This window comes from Phyllostomus hastatus, unplaced genomic scaffold, assembly GCF_019186645.2.
Source record: "Phyllostomus hastatus isolate PE091 unplaced genomic scaffold, TTU_PhHast_1.1 phas_contig_58, whole genome shotgun sequence".
In the NCBI taxonomy this organism is placed as follows: Eukaryota; Metazoa; Chordata; class Mammalia; order Chiroptera; family Phyllostomidae; genus Phyllostomus; species Phyllostomus hastatus.
Genome location: NW_025333916.1, coordinates 18,513,352 through 18,537,616, shown reverse-complemented (window position 1 = coordinate 18,537,616; position 24,265 = coordinate 18,513,352). Strand labels below are relative to the sequence as shown.

The following is a 24,265-nucleotide window of genomic DNA, read 5'->3' as shown; positions in this document are numbered from 1 at the left end:
ATGCAAAGAGATTGCAGGTATCCAGTTTTCTCCAATTGTAATGTCTGAGTATAATATCTTGGTAAAACTGGTGTAATGCCAAAACCAGGATCTTGACATTGATATGGTCAAGGTAAAGAATGTTTCCAGCACCAGAGGATCCATCGTGTTGCTCTTTTAGTCACATTCAGTTCTCCTCCTGCCCCCGTTTCCTCCTTAACTGCAGCAGTCACTGATCTGTTCATCATCTCTTATTATTTTGTCTTTTCAAGAATGTTATATAAGTGGAATTATACAGTGGAGATTCATCCAGGTTTTTGTATGTATTTGTAGTTCATTCCTTTTTGTTTCTGAATGGTATTCGATGGTGTGGATGTACCACAGTTTGTTTAACCAGAGTCGAAGGACTCTGGAGTTTCCAGTTTTGGGGCTATTATGAATAAAGCCACTATAAAGATTTGCAAACAGGTTTTTGTGTGAACATAAGTTTTCATTTTTCTGTGATAAATACTCACGATGTGATTGTTCATTCATGTGGAAGTTACATGCTTAGTGTTTTTTGAAGAAACTGACAGACTGTTTTCCAGAATGACTGTATCATTTTACATTCCCACCAACAATGTATGAGTAAATTCAGCCTCCACATCCTCACCAGTATTTGGTATTGTCACTGTTTTTATTTTAGCCATTCTGATAGGTGTGTAGTGATTTCTAACTGAGGTTTTTAATTTGTATTTCCTTAATGACTCATGATGTTGAACATGTTTTCATTTGCTTATTTGAGATCTTTGTATCCTCTTATTGAAATATCTCTTCATGTCTTTTGCCCATTTTCCTATTGATTTTTTTTCTTTCTTCTTTTCACTGTTGAGCTTCGAAAGTTCTTTATATATTCTGGATGCTAACCTTTGTTGGATATATGGTTGAAAATATCTTTTTTATAATTAAGCTGAATTTAAAATGAACTTTAAAAGAAAGTAATAACGAACACCTAGGCCTAAAAGATATAAAATCTGGTGATACACACTTAGGGCTAGAGTTTGATGTCTGGATTTGAATTCAGACTATGCCATTTATTAGCTCTGTGACCTTGGGCAGGTACTGAATATCTCTGTGGCTCAGTTCCTCACCTGTGAAGTAGGGGTTAAAACAGTACTTTCTTACAGGATTGTTGTGAGAATTAAATGAGTTAAATGTATAAAGAACATGAATGTTGCTTGGCTCATAAGAACTGAATATGTGTTAGTTGTTACATTATTTTCTAAAAAGTGTGCATTGATTTATTTGCCCAATTATACTTTCCTTTTTATTACTTCTTAGTGGTTGGATTTCATCCCTTACTGGTCTCAACCGAAGTATTCCTGTTGGAATCATGATGATATTCATAGCAGCACTTTTCACAGCATCAGCAGTCATCTCACTAGTTATGTTTAAAAAGGTGAGTGAAATTTCATGTCTGCAAATCTTTACAGTGAAACTCATTTTCCCATTTTGCTCTCACTATAGTGTAGCCTCAAGCCATTTTTTGTTCTTCTTGTGCAAGTTGGTTCCCTGAGGATTACTTTGTATAATTAAGTTATGCATAGATATATTTTAGAAGATTGTGTCACATATCACATTTTTGACTTCCTTTAAAAAGGAAATATTTTAAAATCCTGTCAACTGAAGTTTTTTTCAATTGAAGAGTTGAACTTATTTTTAAAATGTAAAGACACTAATTTATTTATCTAATAGTATAAAGTGAGCTGTTGACAGGTTCGGGCTCTGTTATGACATGAATTTTGTTTTTAGCGGCTGCCCGATTATACTTCTTCCTGTAGAACTCCCATGACTGGTCTCACAGCCTTCAAAAACATCATTGCATAGGGTAGGAGAGAAACCAATGTTTTTATTTGTGTATATAAAGTTTAATTGTGAGATATATATACATATATATTTGATATTCTACCTGTGTTCAAACATGATATAGTAACCCTGGGAATAACATCTATGTTTTAAAATGATAAAAGACTTTTGGTGGGTCTCACTCTAAAGAAAATAAGTCTATACAACATTTTTTTTATGTTTTAATGCCCAGTAACTTGAGAATATGTCCCCAAAATGCATAGAAATAATTGTACATTATATTTAAGAATATTGCACTCTTGAAATATTTTACTTATGCATTTGCCTTTGTCCTCAAAACTCTATGAAGGCTGGATAGTGTTTTTTCTGTCCAAATTTTGTTACTCATTTCTCTCATAATACCTTTCATTTTTTTTAAACTACGCACACATACTATTGAAACTCAGCTTTCTAAAGTTACAAAATCCTAAAGTCTTTTTTCAGTCTTCCTCCTCCTCGAATTCTGTTGTCTTCTATACTACAGGCAGCTCCTCTTCCTCAGTCCTCATAATTGTGTTCTAATTCTCTTGCCTCTGAGGCTGTTCTTCCTCTTTTATTTATTTCTTTGTCCAGCTCATTAGTAAGTCTTCTTAAATGCAATCAGTTCTCCCTTTTCTGCTCTGCAATCTTTTTTCGTGAGGAATTGCAGCCTCCCTCATTGTTTCAGTGTCTTTTTTATCTGGATGACCTAGAATCTTGGGGTTGGGAGATACAGTGCTTTGCATAAACATTCAGTTGCATCATCAGGTGACTCTTTGCATCACCAGTAGATTGGTGTCATTGTCTCACAGTAATGCATCATAAACTCATTATTTTCTTCTCAGAACTAGCTCTTCTTCCAGAGGTTCTGATTCATATTCAAGAAACATTTATTAAGATTACATATTATATGATTCTGTTTATATGAAATACTCAAAATGGGCAGACCTGTAGAAGTAGAAAGTAAATTAGTGGTTGTCTGGCTGGGGTGGGGTATAGAGTGACTGCTAATGGTTATGGAATTTCTTTTGGGGTGATGAAAATGCTCTAAAATTAAGTTGTGTAGAGGAAATAATCATAACACTATTGATATGTTAAAACCCATGGAATTGTACACTTCAAAGGCTAACGTGTGTAGTATACAGATTTTATCTCAGTGAAACAATTTTTTTTAAAGGCACATTTATTAAATACCTACTATAAATGAGGTGGTGCTAAGTACTTTCTCAGATGATTCTGTTTATCACTTGGGTCAGCACTTTGACTACTTCAGTCAGTGCTTCCATTACTTTTTTAGTGACTTTCCTAGATACTTTTATACCTTTAAAAAAAAAAACTATCTTTGTGCCTTTTCATTTCCAACTTCAGTGAATCCAGAATTTTTTTGGACTGCTTAGTCACACCTTGCCCCCACTTTCTTCAGTCTATTTGATATTTTTAAAAAAAAAAACCTGGACAAACCCAGTGCTGTGAAGACTTTTGAAGTGGACATGGGGAGGGGAGTTGGGATTGAGGTGATCGTGGGAAGTAGAGGTAGTTCCTTTCACGGCTTCCAGATCGAGACTTCCTACTCTACTCAAACTGTACTACTCAGTTTCTTTAAATACCTCACGTATGTTCCCAGTTCTTGTTCATGCTGTGCTTCTTAACTTTCAGGGTGCTTTAGTTCTCAATTAATGTTCTTTCAAGAAGTTACTCAAATCTTCCTGCCTCTTAACAGAATCTTCCTCTTACCCCATGTCTTAGGGCTTATGTCGTCCTCTGTTTTCCTGGGGAACTTGCTGTCTGGACTATACACGGCAGGATCTGGGCACAGGCCACTGTATGTCCCTTGTAGCGCACATTTTCTCGCTACACAGCTTGTTAAGCTCTTCCAGGGTGAACATGTCTTGTACCATTGGAATTAAATGAAAAGAGCAGTAGCTTTGGAGCCACTCAACACAGGTTGAAATTCTGGCACCTTCATATACAGCTGTGTGAACAGAGGCATGCTCTATAACCACTTATACTCTAAGCTCCATGAGAGCAGGGGCCTAGTCTGTGTGCTTTCAGGCTGTATTCCTCACGTTTAGAACAGTGACTGTTAGTGATTGGCATGTGATAGGTACTTAAATATATGTTGAATGAAGAATGAGAATAACTGCAACTTTTATTGGTGTGATGATTAAACAATGACTGTAAATTGCATAGCACATGGTCTCAATTAAAATTAGTTTTCACCCTGGCTAGGTGGCTCAGTTCATTGGAGCATCATCCCATACACAAAAAGGTTGCAGGTTCAACTCCCAGTCAAAGCACTTACCTAAATTGTGGGTTTGATCCTTGGTCGTGGTGCATATGGGAGGCAACTAGTCGATGTTTCTCTTGCTCTTCCTCCCCTCCCTTTCTCCCTTTCTCTCTGTTCAAAATCAGTAAACACATCCTTGGGTGAGGATTAAAAAAAAATTTTCTTTACTAGTCTTTTTGACCTCTTTATCATTTTATATTTAGTGTCTGGTTTGATGTGTACTTTTGTTTAGTAGGTGTCTGTTCAATCAGAGAAACAAAATATAATGAAGATATTTATTGAAAGGAATAGGCTTATGTGGTTGTGGGAGCTGGCTAGGTTAGCCTGAAGTTTGCAGCGTGGGCAGTCAGAAAGGATTGGAAACTCAAATAGAAGATGAAGCTGTAGTCCACAGGTGGGATTTCTTCTTTCTCAGAGAAACCTCATTTGTGTTCATAAGGCCTTGAACTAATTGGATCAGGCCTACCCAGATCACTCAGGGTATTCTCTGTTTCTCAGAATAAGCTGATTATGCATGGTAATCACATATGCAAAATACCTTCACTATAACCTGATCATTGCAGCATCTCTTTGTACAATTTCTTTATTATTCTGGATATATCTTTGGGGGGTGCTTTATAAAACTAGAAATGTAATAAGTTCAGAGTACAGCAGAGGGTTTTGTGGTATGTTGCAGGTTTTACTCATTTGTTAAAACAACCACTGAAGATTATGTGTTATGTGCCAGGGACTGCACTACAAGCTTAAGGAGCTCACATTTTGGTGTGGAAGAGAAACAAATGAATGGATACCACAATCCAGTGATTTAGTGGCTATGATAAGGCCAAATATAGGGAGCACACAGGAGGGAAACCTAACCAAGTTTTGGAGATTTCTTTTGGTAGGGAGGCCTTTTTGTATTGCCTTGGGTGATGTATCGTGATGAACAGGAGTTTTCTAAGTCAAGGAATAAGGGAGAAGGGAGAAAATAAGTAGATACCAGGTAGCAGGGATACCGTTTTCATATCTAGTTGCAGGGAATAGCATGGCATGTTCAGATAATTAAAAGTAGCTGAGAATGGATGGGAAGTAAGGTTGGTACAGAGAGAAAAGTGGACTAGTTGGTGGTGGGGGACAAGTAAAGATGAGGCTAAACACACAAGTGTAGTTATATTCTGTAGAGTCTTGTGACTTACGAAACCTTGTTAAGAAGTCTGGATCTTCTCCAAAGAGTGGTGGTGAGCCATAGAAGAGGTACAAAGAGGAGTGTAATTTAATTGATCCAATTTGAGCTTTAGAAACACAATTCAGGAATAGATTTGGGATTTGTTGGGCACAGATATAGTACTTGGAGAAAGTAAGACTGGTAGATAAGGTAGGAAGTGGGCTAGTAATGATGGTGGCCTAAGCTAAGAAAGTGGCGGTGTAAATAACTGTAGTAAGGGGAAATGAGCAGGTAGTGATTGAGTCCACTTGGGCCTGGAAGTGGAGGATGAGGGGAAGACTCAAGGATGACACTCAGGTTTTTAGATGGTGGGTCATTCAGGAAGCAAGTACAGGAAGAACAGATTTGAGCATCAAGATGTTTTTAACTTTATATGTGGAGAGTTTAAAATTCTGGTGGGGCATTAAAGTATAATCACTTGGTAGACTTTTGGACCTATAAGTTGTGAGCAAAGGAAAAAGCTTCAGGCTGGATTTCTAAACTTGGGAAGTATTGACTTCTTGATGTAAATGAAGCCTGGTAAGTGGATGGATATGCACTGAGAAGAGGGCATTGGGTAGAATACCCCTACCATTTAAGAATCTACTGAGGGAAGAATGTGGAGGAGATTTAACTGGTACTGGTGGTGCTGGGGAATGTGTGGCACAGATGATTAGCAGAATCAGAGTGTGGAGGAAGTGTTTGTTTTTTTGTTTTTTTGCTACTGTTGAGTAACTGACTGCTATGTGGCAGCACCCTAAATCTTTGACCTGCAGTGTTTCCCAGCAAGTAACACAATTCTCCAGGGCCCAGTGCATGAAAGGAAAAGTTTTAGAGCTGTGCTTGTTGCATATCAGGCATTCAAAAGAAATGTGACTACGTCACAAATAAATATATTGCTATGGAAATTGTGCAGCATACTGTATTTTGGTTGATCATTTTTTCTTTTACCTCATAGTTAAAGAAGTTCCTAGTTACTTCTCTTTTTATATTTGTTTACTTTCTTTCATTCTATACAAGTTCCTGAACTTCTCTAAATCTCTTATTCTTTATCTGTGAAATAAGGAATTTAGATGAGATAATTTTCTATATGACTTTATGAAGTACAATCAGTGGGGATAATATAAGCTAAAATGTAATTTGAGGCAGCTTTCATATTTGTAATAGTGTATATTTCACTTCCTTTGACAGAAATTTGATCCAATAAAAACACCTGATTTTTTTTTCCTTTTTATTTCATTTTCCACACTTAAAATGGCTGTTTAAAAAAAAATCCTTTGGAGTTGTGTAGCCATCCTTTATAACCACTAGAGGTCAGGCTCTTCATAAACAGTTAATGCCCTCTAAAAGTTATCTGTGCACACATTTTTACTCTAGAATTGTTGCATTTCATTAGATTGCTCTGTGTTTCCATCCCCAGTCAAATGTGTTCTGTGGTGTATATATCTATTTCAGTTACAGTGACTCCATCTTTCAGAACCTGACTGGCATTCTGATGTCTTGCGCAGTTGGAGTAGGTGATCGGTGGTGTGTAGAGTTCCCAGTATGAGCACTGTGGTAGCTTAAGGTTGTTTCCCCCATAGTGTCATCTTATAATTCACATTTTAAAAAGTTGAAATGCAAGAATATCTGTCTTTTGTACCTCTTCTATAAATAAGGGTATAGTTCAGTCTTTAACTTTTTTAAATTTTTCCTTGGATTATTTCTAAATGGTGTTGTTTTTTTTTTTTAAAGATCTTTCTATGGTAAATTATTAAAGTTGAATAATAGTTTTGGGCTAAGGCAGAGATATTATAAGTGGGTCAAATAACAATAAATGAATGAATCACAGGAGACTATATATGAGGCCAATCCAAAATTTCCTCTTTTAATTGTTGTAAGAGCTGGAATAACTTGGTATGGAAGAGATAAATAGATAATACATAACTCATATTCCTTTTGGGGCCTAGTTTTGAATGATTATTTGTTTTTTTTTTTATTATATTTCATTGATTTTGCTATTACAATTGCCCCAATTTGGGGCAACTGTCCCAGTTGCCCCTTTACCCCCTTCCACCCTGCTCCCCCACTCGCTCAGGTAGTCCCCACACTGTTGTCCATGCCCACAGGTCATACATATGTTCTTTGACTACACTGTTCTCTATGCTGTACTTTACATCCCCATAACTGTTCTGTAACCACCAATTTGTACTTCTAATCTTGTCATCTTTTTCGCCCATACACCAGACACCCTCCCTTCTGGCTACCATCAAAACATTCTCTGTATCTATGATTCTGCTTCTGTTCTGCTTGTTTATTTTGTGTTTTTAGATTCAGTTGTTGATAGATACATATTATTTTTTCCATGGAACCTTAAAAATTGTTCATAGACTCTTGTGCTCACATAATATAATTATTAATAGAGAATTTTTTGGCATTTGGAAAGCATTTTAGAAAAAAGTTACTTCTTTAAAAAACAAGTTTCCTTCAATGCTTAAAAATTTTTTATATACCAAAATATTCTGCAAATACTGTTATTTTGTTTGAGTGTATAGAATTTGGCTATACTATCCAGGATAATGACAAGTCTCATTTATTAGTTAAATTGGTTTTTACAGAAAGGTTTTGTGACAGTAATCTATTACATGCAAAGAGATAACCTTCTTAGATTAAATGCGGCTTTCACTTTCTTTGAAATCATTGTAATTGCCCCCTGCCCATACCCCACCTCCTGCTTTGGGGGGCTTTATTTTTGGCTCTAGGACAGAAGGCTGGCCACTTTACTGCACGGGTGTTCTGTAGTCACAGATAGGCCCCCTGCTGTCCTCCCTTGCCCTGCTGTCTGCAGGACTGCATTGTTCTACACTCTCCCCAGCAAGGGTTCCAATTTCTGTATGTCTTTGACAGCACTTATTTTCTATTTTTCTGATTATAGCCATTCTAGTTGGTGTGAAGTAGTTATATTCACTTTTTAAAAAATTTACCTCTGAGATCATTACAAAGTAAGCATTTTACTTTGTAACATAGATGTAGTTTGTTAGAGCAGTATTGCACTTCTTTTTTTTCTTTTTTAATATATTTTATTGAATATGCTATTACAGTTGTCCCATTTTCCCCCCTTCACTCCCCTCTACCCTGTACACCCTCTCCCACCCACATCCCCCTCTTTAGTCATGTCCATGTGTCATACTTATAAGTTCTTTAGCTTCTACATTTCCCATACTATTCTTACCCTCCCCCTATCTATTTTCAACCTATAATCTTTGCTACTTATTCTCTGTACCTTTTCCCCCTCTCTCCTCCTCCCACTCCCCTGTTGCTAACCCTCCATGTGGTCTCCATTTCTGTGGTTCTGTTCCTGTTCTAGTTGCTTAGTTTCTTTTGGTTTTACTTTAGGTGTGGTTGTTAATAATTGTGAGTTTGCTGTCCTTTTACTATACATGTTTTTTCTTTATCTTCTTTTCTTAGATAAGTCCCTTTAACATTTCATAAAATAAGGGCTTGGTGATGATGAACTCCTTTCACTTGACCTTATCTGAGAAGCACTTTATCTGCCCTTCCATTCTGAATGAGAGCTTTGCTGGATAAAGCAATCTGGGATATAGGTCCTTGTCTTTCATGACTTGGAATACTTCTTTCCAGCCCCTTCTTGCCTGTAAGGTCTCTTTTGAGAAATCAGCTGACAGTCTGATGGGGACTCCTTTGTAGGTGACTGTCCCCTTATCTCTTGCTGCTTCTAGGATTCTCTCCTTCATTTTTACCTTGGCTAATGTAATTATGATGTGCCTTGGTGTGTTTCTTCTTGGGTCCAACTTCTTTGGAGCTCTCTGAGGTTCCTGGATTTCCTGGAAGTCTATTTCCTTTGCCAGAATGGGGAAGTTCTCCTTTATTATTTGTTCAAATACATGTTCAAACTGTTGCTTTTCCTCTTCCCCTTCTGGTACCGCTATAATTCGGATGTTGGAACGTTTAAAGATGTCCTGGAGGTTCCTAAGCCTCTCCTCGTTTTTTTGAATTATTATTTCTCCATTCTTTCCTGTTTGGTTGTTTCTTTCTTCTATCTGGTCCACTCTATTGTTTTGGGTCTCAGTTTCCTTCCCATCACTATTGGTTCCCTGTGCATTTTCCTTCATTTCTTTTATGGTAACCTGCATTTTTTCATTAATTTGCACCCAAAATCAACCAATTCTGTGAGCTTCCTGATCACCAGTGTTTTGAACTGTGCATCTGATAGATTGGCTATCTCTTAGTCACTCAAAAGGATGAGCCCTGGGGCATTGATTTGTTTTTCTGTTTGAGACATGTCTCTCTCTCTCTCTCTCTTTTTTTTTTTTGGTCTGGTTGCTTCTGTTACGGTGAGGGGCGGAGCCTTAGGTGTTCACCAGGGCTGGGCACCCCAGTCACTAGATTGTGACAGTGTATGTCGGGGCAGGGGCAGGAGGGAACAATGGTGGTAGCTCTGTTCTCCTGGGACCTCAGTCCCTTCCCTGGGATCTTGGGTTGCTCGCTCTGCCCTGGTCCACAATCACTGTCTCACTGGGTCCGCCAGCTGCTGCTTGTGTACTCAGGGTCCACCCACTGTGATCTTGCGCGCCCAGGATGCCTTACATGCTCCCGGTTGCCTTATGCGCCCAGTTCTCCCTGTTCTCCACAAGCCGCGACACGCACCCAGCTGCTTCTCTTCACCCCTCCTACCAGTCTGGATGAACAGGTCTACTTCAACTTCTTGGCTGTCCAACTTCCATTCAGATAAATTCTCTGTCAGTTCTGGGTGTTATTCTGCCTCTAAATTGTTGTTGTTCTAGTCTTGGTTGTGTGTGGAGGTATGTTTCATCCACCTATGCCTCCATCTTGCCGAAAGTCTCAGTATTGCACTTCTTTGATAACACTTTAATGATGAAGATAATTTTAGGCCGTTTTTAATTCCTAGCAGATAAACAAATAAGTATTCAGTGGTTTCTACCGCAAATATTATATCTTTTAGAGGGCATGACAGTGAGTGAATATGAGCTCTTCCCCTCAAGGAACTAAAAGCGTGTGAGGTGTAAGACGTATAGATAAGCCCCCCAAAAGAAGCAGCATAATATGCATGCCTAAAAGATGTACAGAGTGTAGGAGGTGCTCACTGTAGGGAGAGGAGAACCATAGCTAGTTCACGCACGAAGAGGGCAGCAGTATTGGAGATAGGCCTCCAAGGATGAGTGGGATTTTTCAATACCATGAAACCAGAGTGGTTTTCAAGAGGTTACAGAAGGGGCATCTGACCCAGATATGTGGGTGATAGGGTTTATAGAGGATTTCTAGGAAATGGTTAATTAAAAAAATTGGGCTTAAAGATCCATAAATTTTTTAAAAACTCAAAACAAGAATAAAAATATTTCAGAAACTCACTTGTTTATATTTTCCCAGCTTTTAAAAAAGGTAAAATAATTTTAGTATGGCAGGGATCTTACATTAATAATAGCATGAATTCTTGAAATGGTGTTCTATAATCTTTGATGGAAACATGTTTGGATCATTTTGATTAAATAAAGTGCCATGGCTCTTTATTTTCCATACATATATTTTTTGTCATATACCTCCTCAGTGTTACACTAAAATATTTTGAAGATACATTAAGGAAACAGGATAATTTTTATTAGTGTAACACATTTACATAATTATTTCATATCCTGAGGAAAACTCTCAGAGACAGAGCAACAAATACTGTTCTATGGAAGGTGAATTCGAGGTCCTGAGTGATGACAGTACTGGAGCATTGTACACCGAGTACTGACATGGTTGCTTCCCTCTAGGTGGCTCTCTGGGTCTGTGTAGACACAAACTACTGAGAAGTGTGTGCTGTTCCTGTCTTTGTTTTGCCTCTGTGCTCTATGGGGCTATAAAGTTCATTTCAAGTAATTAAACTGAGAAGCCCATAAATATATCACATCAGCTACTCAATACACATTTGAAAAAGGAAATAACAAAGCACATTAGAACAAATGTTTATTTATTACATGCCTGTAAACTGGGGGAAAAAGGGAAGAGAGAGGCAAGTGAACCTGTAATTACATTGGACTGACTGAGTCTAGTAAGTAAATAAGGTTTATTAGATTTCTGTAATGCACTTCATTTTGTAGAATCTAGTCATATGTGCTCATTGTAAGATAGTTTCTTGGACACAGGATTAGTAATTTGTCCCTATTTTTAATGTTCTATAGAAAATGTCATTCTGAAAGAGGAGTAAAAATAGTTACTTCTATGCTGTGAGGATAGTGCTGTGGTTACTAGAAGAAAAGACTTTTAGGGTTTACCAGTATGTATACTTGTCAGTCCTCTCTTTTTCTCCCTCACCTTTTCACACTCTGATCCGTGGTAGTATAGATCCATGGTAAAGCAGTGCATGTGTTGTGCCACCGTATCAGAAGGATTCAGGACGATCTGGGTGTTTTTATTTTTAACATGCTTTCTTCCCTTGACATCCGTAGAAGGGTCCCTGGTTTTTCCCCTTCCTTTCCTAATATTCCTTTTTGTTCTGGGTACTTCTTAAATATTGGTGTCTTTATTTTGTGTGTGTGTGTTTCAGTTTTGCATAATAGTCTTTAATATTTTTCTTAAAAAGTGAAAAGATAAATGCAGGGCATTTCAGTGTGTTGACTGCATTATATAACCTGAAAGATTATTGAAACAGACTGTGTGGCTATAGAGAAAACAATGGTAAAGAAAATGCAAAAGAAGGAAAGTTTTCATAAATTACACAAAGTATCAGCCTGATAACTTGCTTTCCAGTGTTTCTCAAAAGATAGAATGCAAACCAGAATGCTGTTTTATTTAGATTGGTTGTAAAACCAGACAAAAGAAATCTGACACTTCAGAATACATATGACAAAATCAAATATGAAAGAAATGAAAACTTGAAAATTAAATTTAAATATCCAGATATATAGAAAGTCCCTATGTTTTGACATGTATAACAGGTTTTATGTTAGTGAAGTTGGTTATTTTTTCTAAGCTGCTTCATTACTATATAGACTAACTAACCATTCCAATGGTTCTGTAAGGAAAGAAGTTAGGAACTACAGTTTGCAACAGTTGTAAACAATTCTCTGCTAGGCCCTAATATCTAGTAACTCATATCTTTGGAATTAAAAATAGGTTTAAATGCTTAATTTAAAATAATTTTTAAAAGCTGGGCAGTGGGATGTTGCCTGACCTATAAAAATGCCAGTAAGTAAAGAAGTGACTGAATATACACTGCAGGTGTAATGAACTTAAGTGGTCTAAGACTTAAGGACAAAGCCCTTATTCACTTAGAATATTTGCTCCAGAATTTCGGAGCCTGTATCCAGTTCTCTGAGTTTAAAGCCTGGGGCATGTTACTGCCCAGTTACCTTAATATATGGCAACTGGTAGAAGTGAGTATTTATATCAAAAATCTTAGAATTATCTCTATATAATATTAAATTTTACAAATTTATTTTCAGTCCTCTTATTCCTCCCATTTTTGTTCCTTCCAGGAATCTGGACACTCTTCTTTGGTGATCTTGGGAATCTTTTCAACATACTTATTTATCAGGAGAAAGAAATTTTGCTTTGAGCATTAAAATGCATACATGGCTCTGCCAGATTTATTAAATGGCTCTTGAAGTATTTGATTCTTGGTTGAATGTAGAAGTTACCCACATTGGTTGGAGGGGAGTTACTATCTTCAGAAGTCATTTTAGAAATCACTCTTCTTGAGAAGTTCTCTTTGAGATTTATCCAGGTTTTCGAGAAACGGTTCAAAATTTTTTATTTAAGGACCTGGGCTGGTCTTTTTATAATCTCTGATTCTGTGTTTGATATTGGATTCAGCATTGTTCTCCTCTTCTTCCTCTTCATTAATGGAACTGGCATCTAATTCATGGCAGATGGAGCTTATGGTTGGAACAGTAAACAGATCAAACTGATCCACTTTCTGTGAACCAGTAGGCACTGAAATTCAGCCTGTTTTAGGGTGAACACTGAAAGGGCTCCTCAGCAAATGACTGATTCCTTTGCTAACTTCCATGTCCAGCCATGGAAAAGAGTGCTGCAGTATGACGTCCCACTCAAGCCTGGGTCCACACTTGTCATTTTTGATGTCATTTTAGATATCTGGCTGAATTCTTCAAATGCTCCCAACACTGAAGTGAACTGTGATGCTTTTGGAAGCTTTTTGAGGGTCATCATGAATTGTTTCAGGAACAAGAATTATTGCAGCTTTCTTTATGTCCAAGAATATCTTGATCAACCAAGGCATATTTTTGAAAGTACTAATGGATTATGCTTATAGATTTTCTGACAAAAGGGTGAATTTTTTCACTTAGGGAACTTCCTTTTTAATGTCTTGACCACCCTTTAAATAGGCATATAAGAAATATTCTGATTTGCATTATTATTTTCTCTTTCAAATTTGTACTGAGTGACTGTTATATGTATTGATATGATTCATAGTTTATGCATCTTAATAACGTTATTTAGCTTCTATGTCTTTGTGTGGTTTTCAGTGTTCTTCTTGTGATTGATTTCTAGTTTCATAGCATTGTGGTCAGAGAAGATGCTTGGTATGATTTCAGTCTTCTTAAATTTATTGAAACTTTTTTGTGTCCTAACGTGTCTATCCTAGAAAAGGTTCCATGTGTACTTGAAAAGTATATATATGCTGCTGCTTTGGGGTGAAATGCTCTGAAGATATCAGATAAATCCATTTGATCTAGTGTGTCATTTAAGGCTACTGTCTCCTAGTTGATTTTATGTCTGGAAGACAGAATTGAAGTCAAAGGGGTGTTAAAATCCCCCCTACTATGACTGTATTTCTATCAATCTCTCCCTTTATGTCCATCAAGATTTGCTTTACATATTTTCGGGCTCCCAGACTGTACTGTGGATGACAATTTTCTGATTTTTGCAGACCCAAGAGTGAACTCCTCCTCTTCCAGAATATACCCAGAGACAACACTTAAATCTATAGTCCTCTTTCAAAGCTCAGTTGATGATGCATATGGCCCTTGCCATGTGGGTCTAGCACTTAGAATATATGTCTGCAGAACTACGACATCTTCTCATATCATATCGTAGACTCTCATGTCAGTGCCAGACACCAGTTGTTTTTTTCTTGAGCCTGGAAAGCTCCCAGCTATACTGTATTATGTTGATTGGATCTGTGGGAATATGCCATGCATATATCAACCTTGCATGTATTCATTTTCTGCATCTCCTTTCCAGATCACCCTGGTTGTTGAAATATTGGTAGTGAATGTAAATATCATCTGTCAATGTGAATGAAAATTACTGGTGTTGAAAGTAATTATCACTCTACCATAGTTGTATTGAGCGTAGGGAAGGAGCCTCCGGTAATAAAGCTTATGCAGTTCGGTAGCTCAGCAGGGTCAAACGCCTCCATGGCGCGTGGAACATTGCACTCAGATCTGGAAGGATCACCTCAAGAGTTGGCAGGAACTGCACAAAAACCTCTACTTTGTGGTTTTCATGGAGAGGTTCATTTATGTCAAGAGTTGTACATTTATGTGCCAATGGTTTCCAAGTCCATGTCTCTAGCCTACTCCTCTCTTGAGCTGCAAACCAAGTCTTCACCTGCCTTCTGTGGCAGGCCTAGCATAGGTATTTAATAAACATTTGTAGAACATACGACTGTTTAGAATCCAACCCAGCATCTCTTTCCCTCCTTGAACCAGCCTGTCCTCTCTATTCTCTTTTTGAAATGGCAACACAGTGTCCGAACTTGACTGTCTTTGACTCATTCTGTTTTACACTTGATATTTACTCCATAATTAGCAGTTTCTATCCATGTTTTGGAAAAGGACTGACTTTGTTGCACTACCCCCATCCACCAAACCTGCTTTGATTGCATTTCAGTCAGGCTTCTAATTTAGAACTAATCACAGTGCAGTGTAATTACAAGTTCATGTTTTTGTTTCTTCCTCTCTGTCCCCCAAGTTTATAGGCATATAATAAATATTTGTTCTAAACTGCTTTATTATTTTTTCTCAAGTTTGTATTGAGTAGCTGATGTTACATGTATTGATGCACTTCATAGTTTATTCATTTTAATAATATGTTATTTAGCTTCCATGTCTTCGTATGTTTTTCAGTGTTCTTGTGATTTGTTTCTAGTTTCATAGCATTGTGGTCATAGAAGATGCTTGATATGATTTCAGTCGTAAATTTATTGAGACTTTTTTTGTGTCCTAACATGTGGTCTGTCTTCGGAAATGTTCCACATGCACTTGAAAAGTATGTATATTCTGCTGCTTTGGGGTGAAATGCTCTAAGAATATCAATTAAAAACATTTGATCCAGTGTACTGTTGGGTATCAAACTTATTTTCACCAGGGGCCACATCAGCCTTGCAGTTGCCTTCAAAGGGCCGAATGTAATTTTAGGACTGTATAAATGTAACTACTCCTTAACAGTTAAATAAGAGCTCCGCACTGCCACCGGGTAGAAACAAGGTGCTGGGCTGGATAAAATAGGGTGGAGGGCTGGATTCAGCCAACGGGCCTTGTGTTTGCCACTTGTGGTTTAAGGCCACTGTCTCCTAGTTGATTTTTCTGTCTGGAAGATCTAGCCATTGAGGTCAAGGGAGTGTTAAAATTCCCCCCTAGTATGACTGCCTGTCTATTGATCTCTCCCTTTTTGTCCATCAAGATTTGCTTTACATATTGAGGTGCTCCTATGTTGAGTATGTAAATGTTTACTAGGATTATATCCTCTTATTGGATTTTTCTCTTTACCATTATGTAGTATTCTTTGTTTCTTACTATAGCCTTGGTTTTGATGTGTTTTGTTGGATATGAGGATTGCTACCCCAGCTTTTTTTCCCCTTCCATTTGCATGAAATATCTTTTTCTATCTCTTTACTTTTAGTTTGTGTATATCTTTGATTTGAGGTGGGGCTCTTGTAGACAGCATATATATGGGTCTTGTTTTCTTATCCATTCAGCTACTCTATGTCTTTTGGTTGGAGCATTGAAGCCATTTACATTTAAGGTGATTATTGAAAGATATGTATTTAGTGCCATTTTATTGTTAGGTTATTTTGCTCTGCTTCTTCTTCTCCTTCTTTCTTTTCCCTTCTAGCAAGCCCTTTAACATTGGTTGCATGCAGCACTGGTTTGGTGCTAACAGCTTTTTCTTGTCTGGAAAGCTCCTTATTTCCCCTTTGATTCTAAATGGTAGCCTTGCTGGGTAGCCTTGGTTGTAGGTCCTTGCTTTTCACCACCTTGAATATTTCGTGCCACTCCCTTCTGGCCTGAAAGGTCTCTGTTAAGAAATTCGATGACAGTCTAGTTGGTGCCTCCTTGTATGTAACTACCTGTTTTTCTCTTGCAGCTTTTAGGCTTCTCTTTTTGTCTTTAAGCCTTGCCATTTTAATTTTGATTGTATCTTCCTGTAGGCCTCTTTGGGTCCAACTTATTTAGGACTCTCTCAGCTTCCTGAACTTGTGTGTCTTTTTCCTTCACCAGATTAGGGAAGTTTTTAGTCATTATTTTTTCCAAGTAGGTTCTCAGTCCCTCACTGACTCTCTTTTCCTTCTGATATTCCCATGATGTGTATGTTGGTACACTTCAGGTTTCTCAAGTGTACCAATCAAAGGTTTCTTAAGGTCGTCTCATTTTTAAAAAAATTCTTTTTTTTCTTTTTGCTGCTCAGCTTGGGTGTTTTTTTCCACCTTATTGTCCAAATCACTGATCAGTCCTCTTCTTCATCTACTGTTTATTCCTTCCAGTGTATTATTTATTTTAGATACTACATTTTTATTTCTGACTGATCCTTTTTAATGGTTTCTGTGTTTTTTCATGCTGTTGAATATCCTTATAATCATTACTCTAAACTCCCTATCTGATAAATTGCTTGCCTCCATTTCATCTGGTTTGTCTTCTGGAGAATTCTCTTATTCTTTCATTTGGGGTCTGTTTCTTTGTCTTTTCATTTTGGCTGCTTCTTTGTATTTGTTTCTATTTATAAGGTAGATCTGCAAAGACTCTGGTTTAGACCTATGTCTGATGCTGCCTGTGACTGGCCCCTGATGACCTGTTTGAAGCTATAAGCAATCCACAGCTCGTGGCTCCCGCTGGGCCCGTTTGTGTGCAGAAAGAACAAGGCTGCTCACCAAGTCTGGCTTTTACTGGCACTGGGCCTGTGGGAGTGTCAGCTGAAGTCTCAGATCTGCTTCTGCCTGCAGGCTATCTGATAGGTTTTATCAGTGAATATCTTCCAGCTACACTCCTGACTGGCAGGTCCTAAGCACCACAGGGTGGGACAAGAATGATTCTTGTGGGCAGCACTATTGCTTCCCCTCAGGCTAAGGACACTTGGAGAGGAGTGCTCTGTCTGAGAAAGATGGCTCCTGCAGTGTGGGGAATGACTCAGCACAGGGATCCTGGTGACTGTTCCTTCAGTTCTCTCCCCAGAGCCACCAGCCCCAAACTCTGCTCATGTGTCTCCAGTCTACTCTGCTCTCCCTCTGCTGGAGCCCACGGTAGGTGGCTGCAAACAGAGTTTTGTGCATTGGCCCTTGAAGAGGCTCTCTGCATCTCCAGCTGTCTCTCGCTGTTGGATAGAAACCTTGCTGCTTTTCAAAGCCAGAATTTATTTGGTTCTTTTCCCAGTCCTGGTACTGCAGGCCAGGGAGGCCAGCTTGGGGCTTAGATGCCACACTTCTCAGGGTGGACCACCCTGGCCACTGAAATATCCCTCCCATGGCCAGGGTGCCTGTGGAAGCCCAGCCAACCCTCTTACACCTCCTCTACATTTTCTACTAGTTATGTTGTGTTGATGTGGCTTCTTCTTTCTTCCCATGGTTATAAGGCTTCTTTCCAGCTAGTGTTCAGTTGGTTATTCAGGATGATTTTTCTTTTTTTTTGTCCTTCAAAATATACTTTATTTTTCCTTTTTAAATTTTTATTTTAATTGTTGTTCAAGTACAGTTTTCTTTTACTCCCATCCCAGCTGCCCCCCCCAACCCTCCTCACCTCCCTCCCGTTTCCACTCCCTCCTAGTTTTTGCCCATGTGTCTTTTATACCTATTCCTGTAAACCTTTCCCCTTTTCCCCTGAAATTCCCTTCCCTCTCCCCTCTGGTCACTGGATGATTTTTCTATAATTTCGTTTAATTCCAGTTTGGTTCTGGGAGGAGGTTTGTGAAGCTTCCACCTACTCTTCCGCCATCTTGGGTCCCTCTCCAGATTTGGGTTTATGCATCCTAAAACATATGCTAATAGAGCATTTTTGAACTCTGCTAATGAAAATAAATCCCAAGATTTGCGTGATAGACAGATAATTCGCAGAAGTGAGTTTTTTTTTAACAATGTTTTTAAAGATTTTATTTTATTTTTAGAAAGGGAAGGGAGGAAGAAAGAGAGAGAGAGAAACATCAATGTGCGGTTGCTGGGGATCATGGCCTGCAGCCCAGGCATGTACCCTGACTGGGAATTGAACCTGCGACACTTTGATTCACAGCCCGCGCTCAATCCACTGAGCTATGCCAGCCAGGGAGAAGTGGTTTTTTTTAATCCTCTAAAACCTGAGGGGGCTGGATTGGGAGTAAAAGGGAGAAAACTGTACTTGAACAATGATTAAAATGAAAAAAAAAAAAAAAGAAAACATGGGGTAAGCTCCTTGACATTGGTCTTGGTGATTTAAAATAAATAAATAAATAAATAAATAAATAAATAAATAAATAAATAAATAAAACCTGACCATACACAAAAGATTAAATGGTTTACAGAGTGGATAGCAGAAATATCTTTAAGTCATAAATAGTTCTTGGTACATCAAATGATAGAATGATATCATATATGATTATAATATGGTCAGTCGTATATATGTAGCCAATACAGAAATAGGGAAGGCTTTATTTTCTTTGATTTGTCGAGGGAGTCATTAATGTTTTAAAATCAGAATGTCTCTTGTTATGCTAAACCATTTTCTTTTAATGCTATAATATCTTAGTTAGAAAAAGCAGAAAACAAAGCTTTTTCCTTTTCTTTTTTATTTATTTCCTTTTCTTTCTTTCTTTATTTTAGATAGAGGAAGGGGGAGAAAGAAAAAAAGCATCAATTTGTTGATCTACTTATTTATGCATTCAGTGGTTGCTTCTTGTACGTGTCCTACCTGAGGATTGAACCCATAACCTTGGCGATTGGGACAATGCTCTAACCACCTGAGCTTGCCAGCCAGCGTCACAGCTTTTTCATTTGGTCAGATTCTTCAGATTATTTTGTTTTCACATAGGATAATTATCTTTTCTGCATTGGAGATTAAAAGGAGAATCCTGTGTTAAGAAGATACTTAAATACAATATTATGTGCCAGTGTGGTGGCTGATGTTTTGGATCTTCAGTATCATGCCTAGAATCTACTTTTTTTCTGAGTAATGCTGAGATTGACTGAAGAGCTGTTGAAAATGAATGCGTAGATGAACACTTATCTTCTCCCACTTTTTTGTGCCTTCGTAGGTACATGGACTATATCGCACGACGGGTGCTAGTTTTGAGAAGGCCCAACAAGAGTTCGCAACAGGTGTGATGTCCAACAAAACTGTCCAGACCGCAGCTGCAAACGCAGCTTCCACTGCAGCAACTAGTGCAGCTCAGAATGCTTTCAAGGGTAACCAAATTTAGAGAATCTTCAAACAATACACTGTTACCTTTTGATGGTACTTTTTTCTCTAGTTACTGTATTCTATAAATATTTTTATGTTTAAAACACACAATACACACAGCATGTATATCTCTTATTCACTTGTGCATGGGTGAAAACCAGAAAAACATCCTCGTCTTATTATTTACCTAACAGTTTCTTAAGATTTTAGTGCCCCTTGCAGAAAAACATATTACCTGCTAAATAAATATTCTCCATATTTTTTGGAGGATGAAGGTTCAGCAGATTATTTCAGTGGTAAGACACTGAAATTAACATGGTAGTTATTATTAAAAATGCATTTAGTACTAGCTGCAGTCATTCTTTCAAGAATCTTATACTTAAGGGTTGCACATTGGAGCAGTAAATTGTTGCTTCATTTCTCTTTCCTTATTTATATTGAAAAAAATAGACCATCAGAGACTTATGGATTTTTAAATTGGCTTGCTTTTTAGCAGTTTCAGTCACCAGTGAAGAGCCTATGTGCATTCGTAGTAGATAATGTAAATTTTATCTTTTTCTTTTCTTTTTTTAGAGTAGTTGATACTTTGATATCAATCTCGGATCTTGCATGGGCACCACGTTTCTTAAATTAAAAGAATTAGTATTTTGGGTTCTGCACTGCTTATGGTTGTAGGATTGGGAAGTTGTAGAATTATAGAAATGATTTTCTATAATAATTTCTTTTAAATAAAAGTTTACTGGGGTGTAATGAGAATATAAAATGCAGTGTATTACCCAAAAGAAAAGGTAGAAAATTGATGGAATAGAATGTAATGATGAGAATTCCTTTTTTAAAAAAAATTTTCAGTATTCATATCATAGTAAAATATTACTGTATGGAAACTTTGGTATATTCTTGTGGCTACCCTTTTTAATTGAACTGAGATTGTATTTGGCAGCTCTTTTTTGGGGTGTGTGTGTAATTTTTAACAGAGGTGTTAAAGTCTAGCCTAACTCCTTGTCCATAAAGAACGTACAGTATTTAAGGATTTTTTTTTAGCCTCTCCTATCTAGTGGCATTAAAAATAAAAAGACCCTCGCATACACATACTTGAATCCCTAATGTATCTCGGTCTTTCAATTTTTGAGACTAACTATATTAAAAAAATTTAGTAGTAGAAAAAATAAAACATTTAACTTGCACCAAGCAAGAAAATACACAGTTGAATGCATTAATTATGAATGTAATCACTTTAAAATTGTTATTGTGTAGCACAGGGGTTCATTCTCAGAGTATGCTTTTGGGTTGAAAGTTTGAATCATGTTTAATACTGATTAAGAGACCCAAGACATTTGTAAAGTAGTGATACTGTGTTTTTAAAGTCATTAGCTAATTTAAGATTACAGAATACTAGGCAGTGATTTATTCAATTTGATTTTAAGTAAGGATCATTTATTGGATTATATTATTTGAGACTGCACATCCTTTTTAAAAAAAAGATCGGATGGACACAAATGGTTAAATCCCTTTTTCTCCCCTCCCTAACTCTGGGCCGGAATGGTGAGTTCTCACTGTTTATGAAGAGGCTTTGCGTGGCATTGCTGCTGGGTGACTCAGATCCATCCAGGTGGTGTTTACATTGGATTTAGTTAGGACTTGACTGAAGTAATATACTTGGAATATATTTCTTTTATTTTGATGAAAATAGGGCTCAGAGTATGACTTTAAAGCTGTTTATGAGTATTTCTCATCAGCGATAATCTCCACCTACTTTCTCAACCAAATAAGCCAGTTCAAGAATTACAGTTCAGAATCTGTAATCTTATTGAAAATGTTTCATCTGTGTGCTTTAATTAAGTGTGGATTTTACAGACATTAAAAACATTAACCACAAAATACAGCAAGAACACTATGTCCATTATTAATTTATATCTCAAATCCAGTACAACTAAAAGATGTAGTGTAGAGACTTTTGGAAAATGCTGAGATACTGTTCTTCAGCATCAGAAGTGTCTGTACCTGTTCTGTAGAAACCCCATTGTTAAATAGCAGAGAGTGATTACAACCAACAGTAGCTTTTTTGTGTGGACGGCGAACACATTGTTATAAATTCAGTTGTTTGGATTAATAAAAGCTTATAAGAGAATTGTTTTTTAAAAACATAAATGTGCATTAAAATGATGGCAATGCTCACAGTTTGATAACGTGTAGGGGGTTTAAATTCTTATATTTTCTACTCCCTTAACAATAATTAGTAAACAGTCATGTTTTGACTCAGCAAAAGATAGGCATTTGTTGAAGTGTTTTATATTTATTATCAACATTACCCAGTATCAGAATCATGAAATGGTCTTCACAGGGTAAGCAAGCACCCAGGTCATTTTTTAGTTTGCAATATTTACTTGTGGCTGTTTTACTTAAAACTGAAGTTTGAACACTGGAAAATCATGGCTCAGTGACGTGTGATTTGGGACTTGGATTATTTATCTAGGGATGTGTGTGTGTCTTGTCAGGGAGCAGTACTGCGCTGCCATCATGGTGACTGTCGCAGGTCGGCACAAATGCCCTCCATCTGTCCCTCTACTGTTGCATGTTTTCGGTGGTTTGGAAGTTTTGTATATTTATTGTATTAACACAGAGTGTTATAAAATAAAATGCTGTTTAGTGGATATTTGTATAATTTTAAATACTTTATTAGCATGTCAGAGGCAGAAATTGTGCTGATGGTTTAATGTATATAGAAATTCCACATTTGAATTTTACAAAATAAGCTGTATAATTCTATCATGTGCTAAAGAAAATAAACATAAAAGATTAGGTAAAACTCTCAGCAATATAAAATGACAGTGTTTCTGTTGCATTAGACCTTTGTAGGTAGTGAAACATGAGCTTCACTCATATTAAATATTTTGACCACTTTAAGGTCAAAATACACAGACTGTCTAGAAACTCAAAGTGAAAAAATGTGTTTTGTGGCTGAGATTTTTCCCAGTGGGTTCAAACGTATGCCTCTGCACCAGTGTTGCGTTGATTCGAGGGAGCCCGTGTTCTGTTCCTGACCTCGTTACCTATTGCTGTTTTATGTGCTGATGGTAGTACCTGTGTGCTTTTTTACTTGGTTATTTAAAGAGGATGTTAAAATGTAATATAAAATTATGTTAATGGTGAATCTTATTTTGAGAAATATGTGTTCAGTTAAAATAGGAACAGCATTTTCAATTTTCTGGGTGTCAGCTAAAAAAATGAGTTTGGATTGTCATTGGATATGTATCTCCCTCATGTGGAGATGATGTATGGTTTGCATTTTAGAGAGAATTTATGTTAAATTTTTTAGTTGTTTCTGTAAATTGTTTGTAGTCGCATAATGCTTTTACAGTTATTGCAATATCTTTTTCTGAAAACACTAACATTATTAGCATTTAATTTTATCCTTATTGGTAAAATCTGTGTTTAGACTGTTAATGTACAGAACTTGTTATCATTCTACATACATTTTCCCATTGGAATTACCATTACTGTCAAATGTCATTTCACTGTATCTCCTTCCGTTTTTTCCTTAAGGAATGAGTTTAGAGGAATTTGTTGATTTCATGTGATTAAGACCTTTAGGGGTGAAATAAAAGTGGTTAATGTAAAAATAATTGAAGATGGTTAAAAAATAAAAAATACCTTATTTGATAGATTTTGAAGTACCATGGTATACATTTATTTAGAGTAGAATAATATGTTTTAAAACATTAGAGTTGTATTAAGTGCTTACTGAACAATTGTATCTCAATGGGTAAATTGAGTAAATCTCGATGGGGAACGTGAAGTATTTCCATTAGAGAATTAGGGTACATTTTACAAAAACAGCATGCTTTTTGTATTGATTGATATTTTAAACATTATTTTATGGTTTTATCACAGAGCTAGAAAGAAATCTGTAGAAATTTTCTAAGCCAGGCATTGCCACTATTTTGTCCTAGGTACAGATATCCTTAATTTAAAGATTCTAGGAAAATAGGGAAAGATTCTTCTCTAGAGGATTCCTTCCATATTTACAATTTAACTTTCTGGGTTTAGGACAAAACTTACAACATGTAAAATTTTCTTTAGCACTCTTCATGTTTCAAATGGCAAGGGATATATATGGGAGCCATCATGTAGCAGTGAACTGAGTGCTAAATTTTATGTTTATCCAAATCTTTGATTTGTTTTTTAGCTCATATCTTTGTGGGCTTGGCATGGCTGATGATGGTGTAGCTAAAAACATCTTGCCACTAAAATCCATTTTATCTTTTCTCTAATAGAGAGGAGAAAAGATAAGCCTGTTCCACCTAGTAATGTTTCATATACTTGTATAAGATTACTCTATTATCTTCT

The 24,265-nt window shown here is 37.0% G+C and overlaps 1 protein-coding gene across 1 annotated transcript in view; it reads left to right on the top strand.

Moving 5' to 3' along the window:
• SCAMP1 (secretory carrier membrane protein 1) overlaps positions 1-23,582 on the top strand; it is a 94,850-nt gene extending 71,268 nt beyond the window's left edge. Inside the window, exons 8-9 of the mRNA XM_045847923.1 lie at positions 1,300-1,417; positions 19,773-23,582. Coding sequence (XP_045703879.1) covers positions 1,300-1,417; positions 19,773-19,937 — 283 coding nt within the window. The 3' untranslated portion in view covers positions 19,938-23,582. The remainder of the gene's footprint in view (positions 1-1,299; positions 1,418-19,772) is intronic.
• The last annotated feature ends 683 nt before the right edge of the window (positions 23,583-24,265 follow it).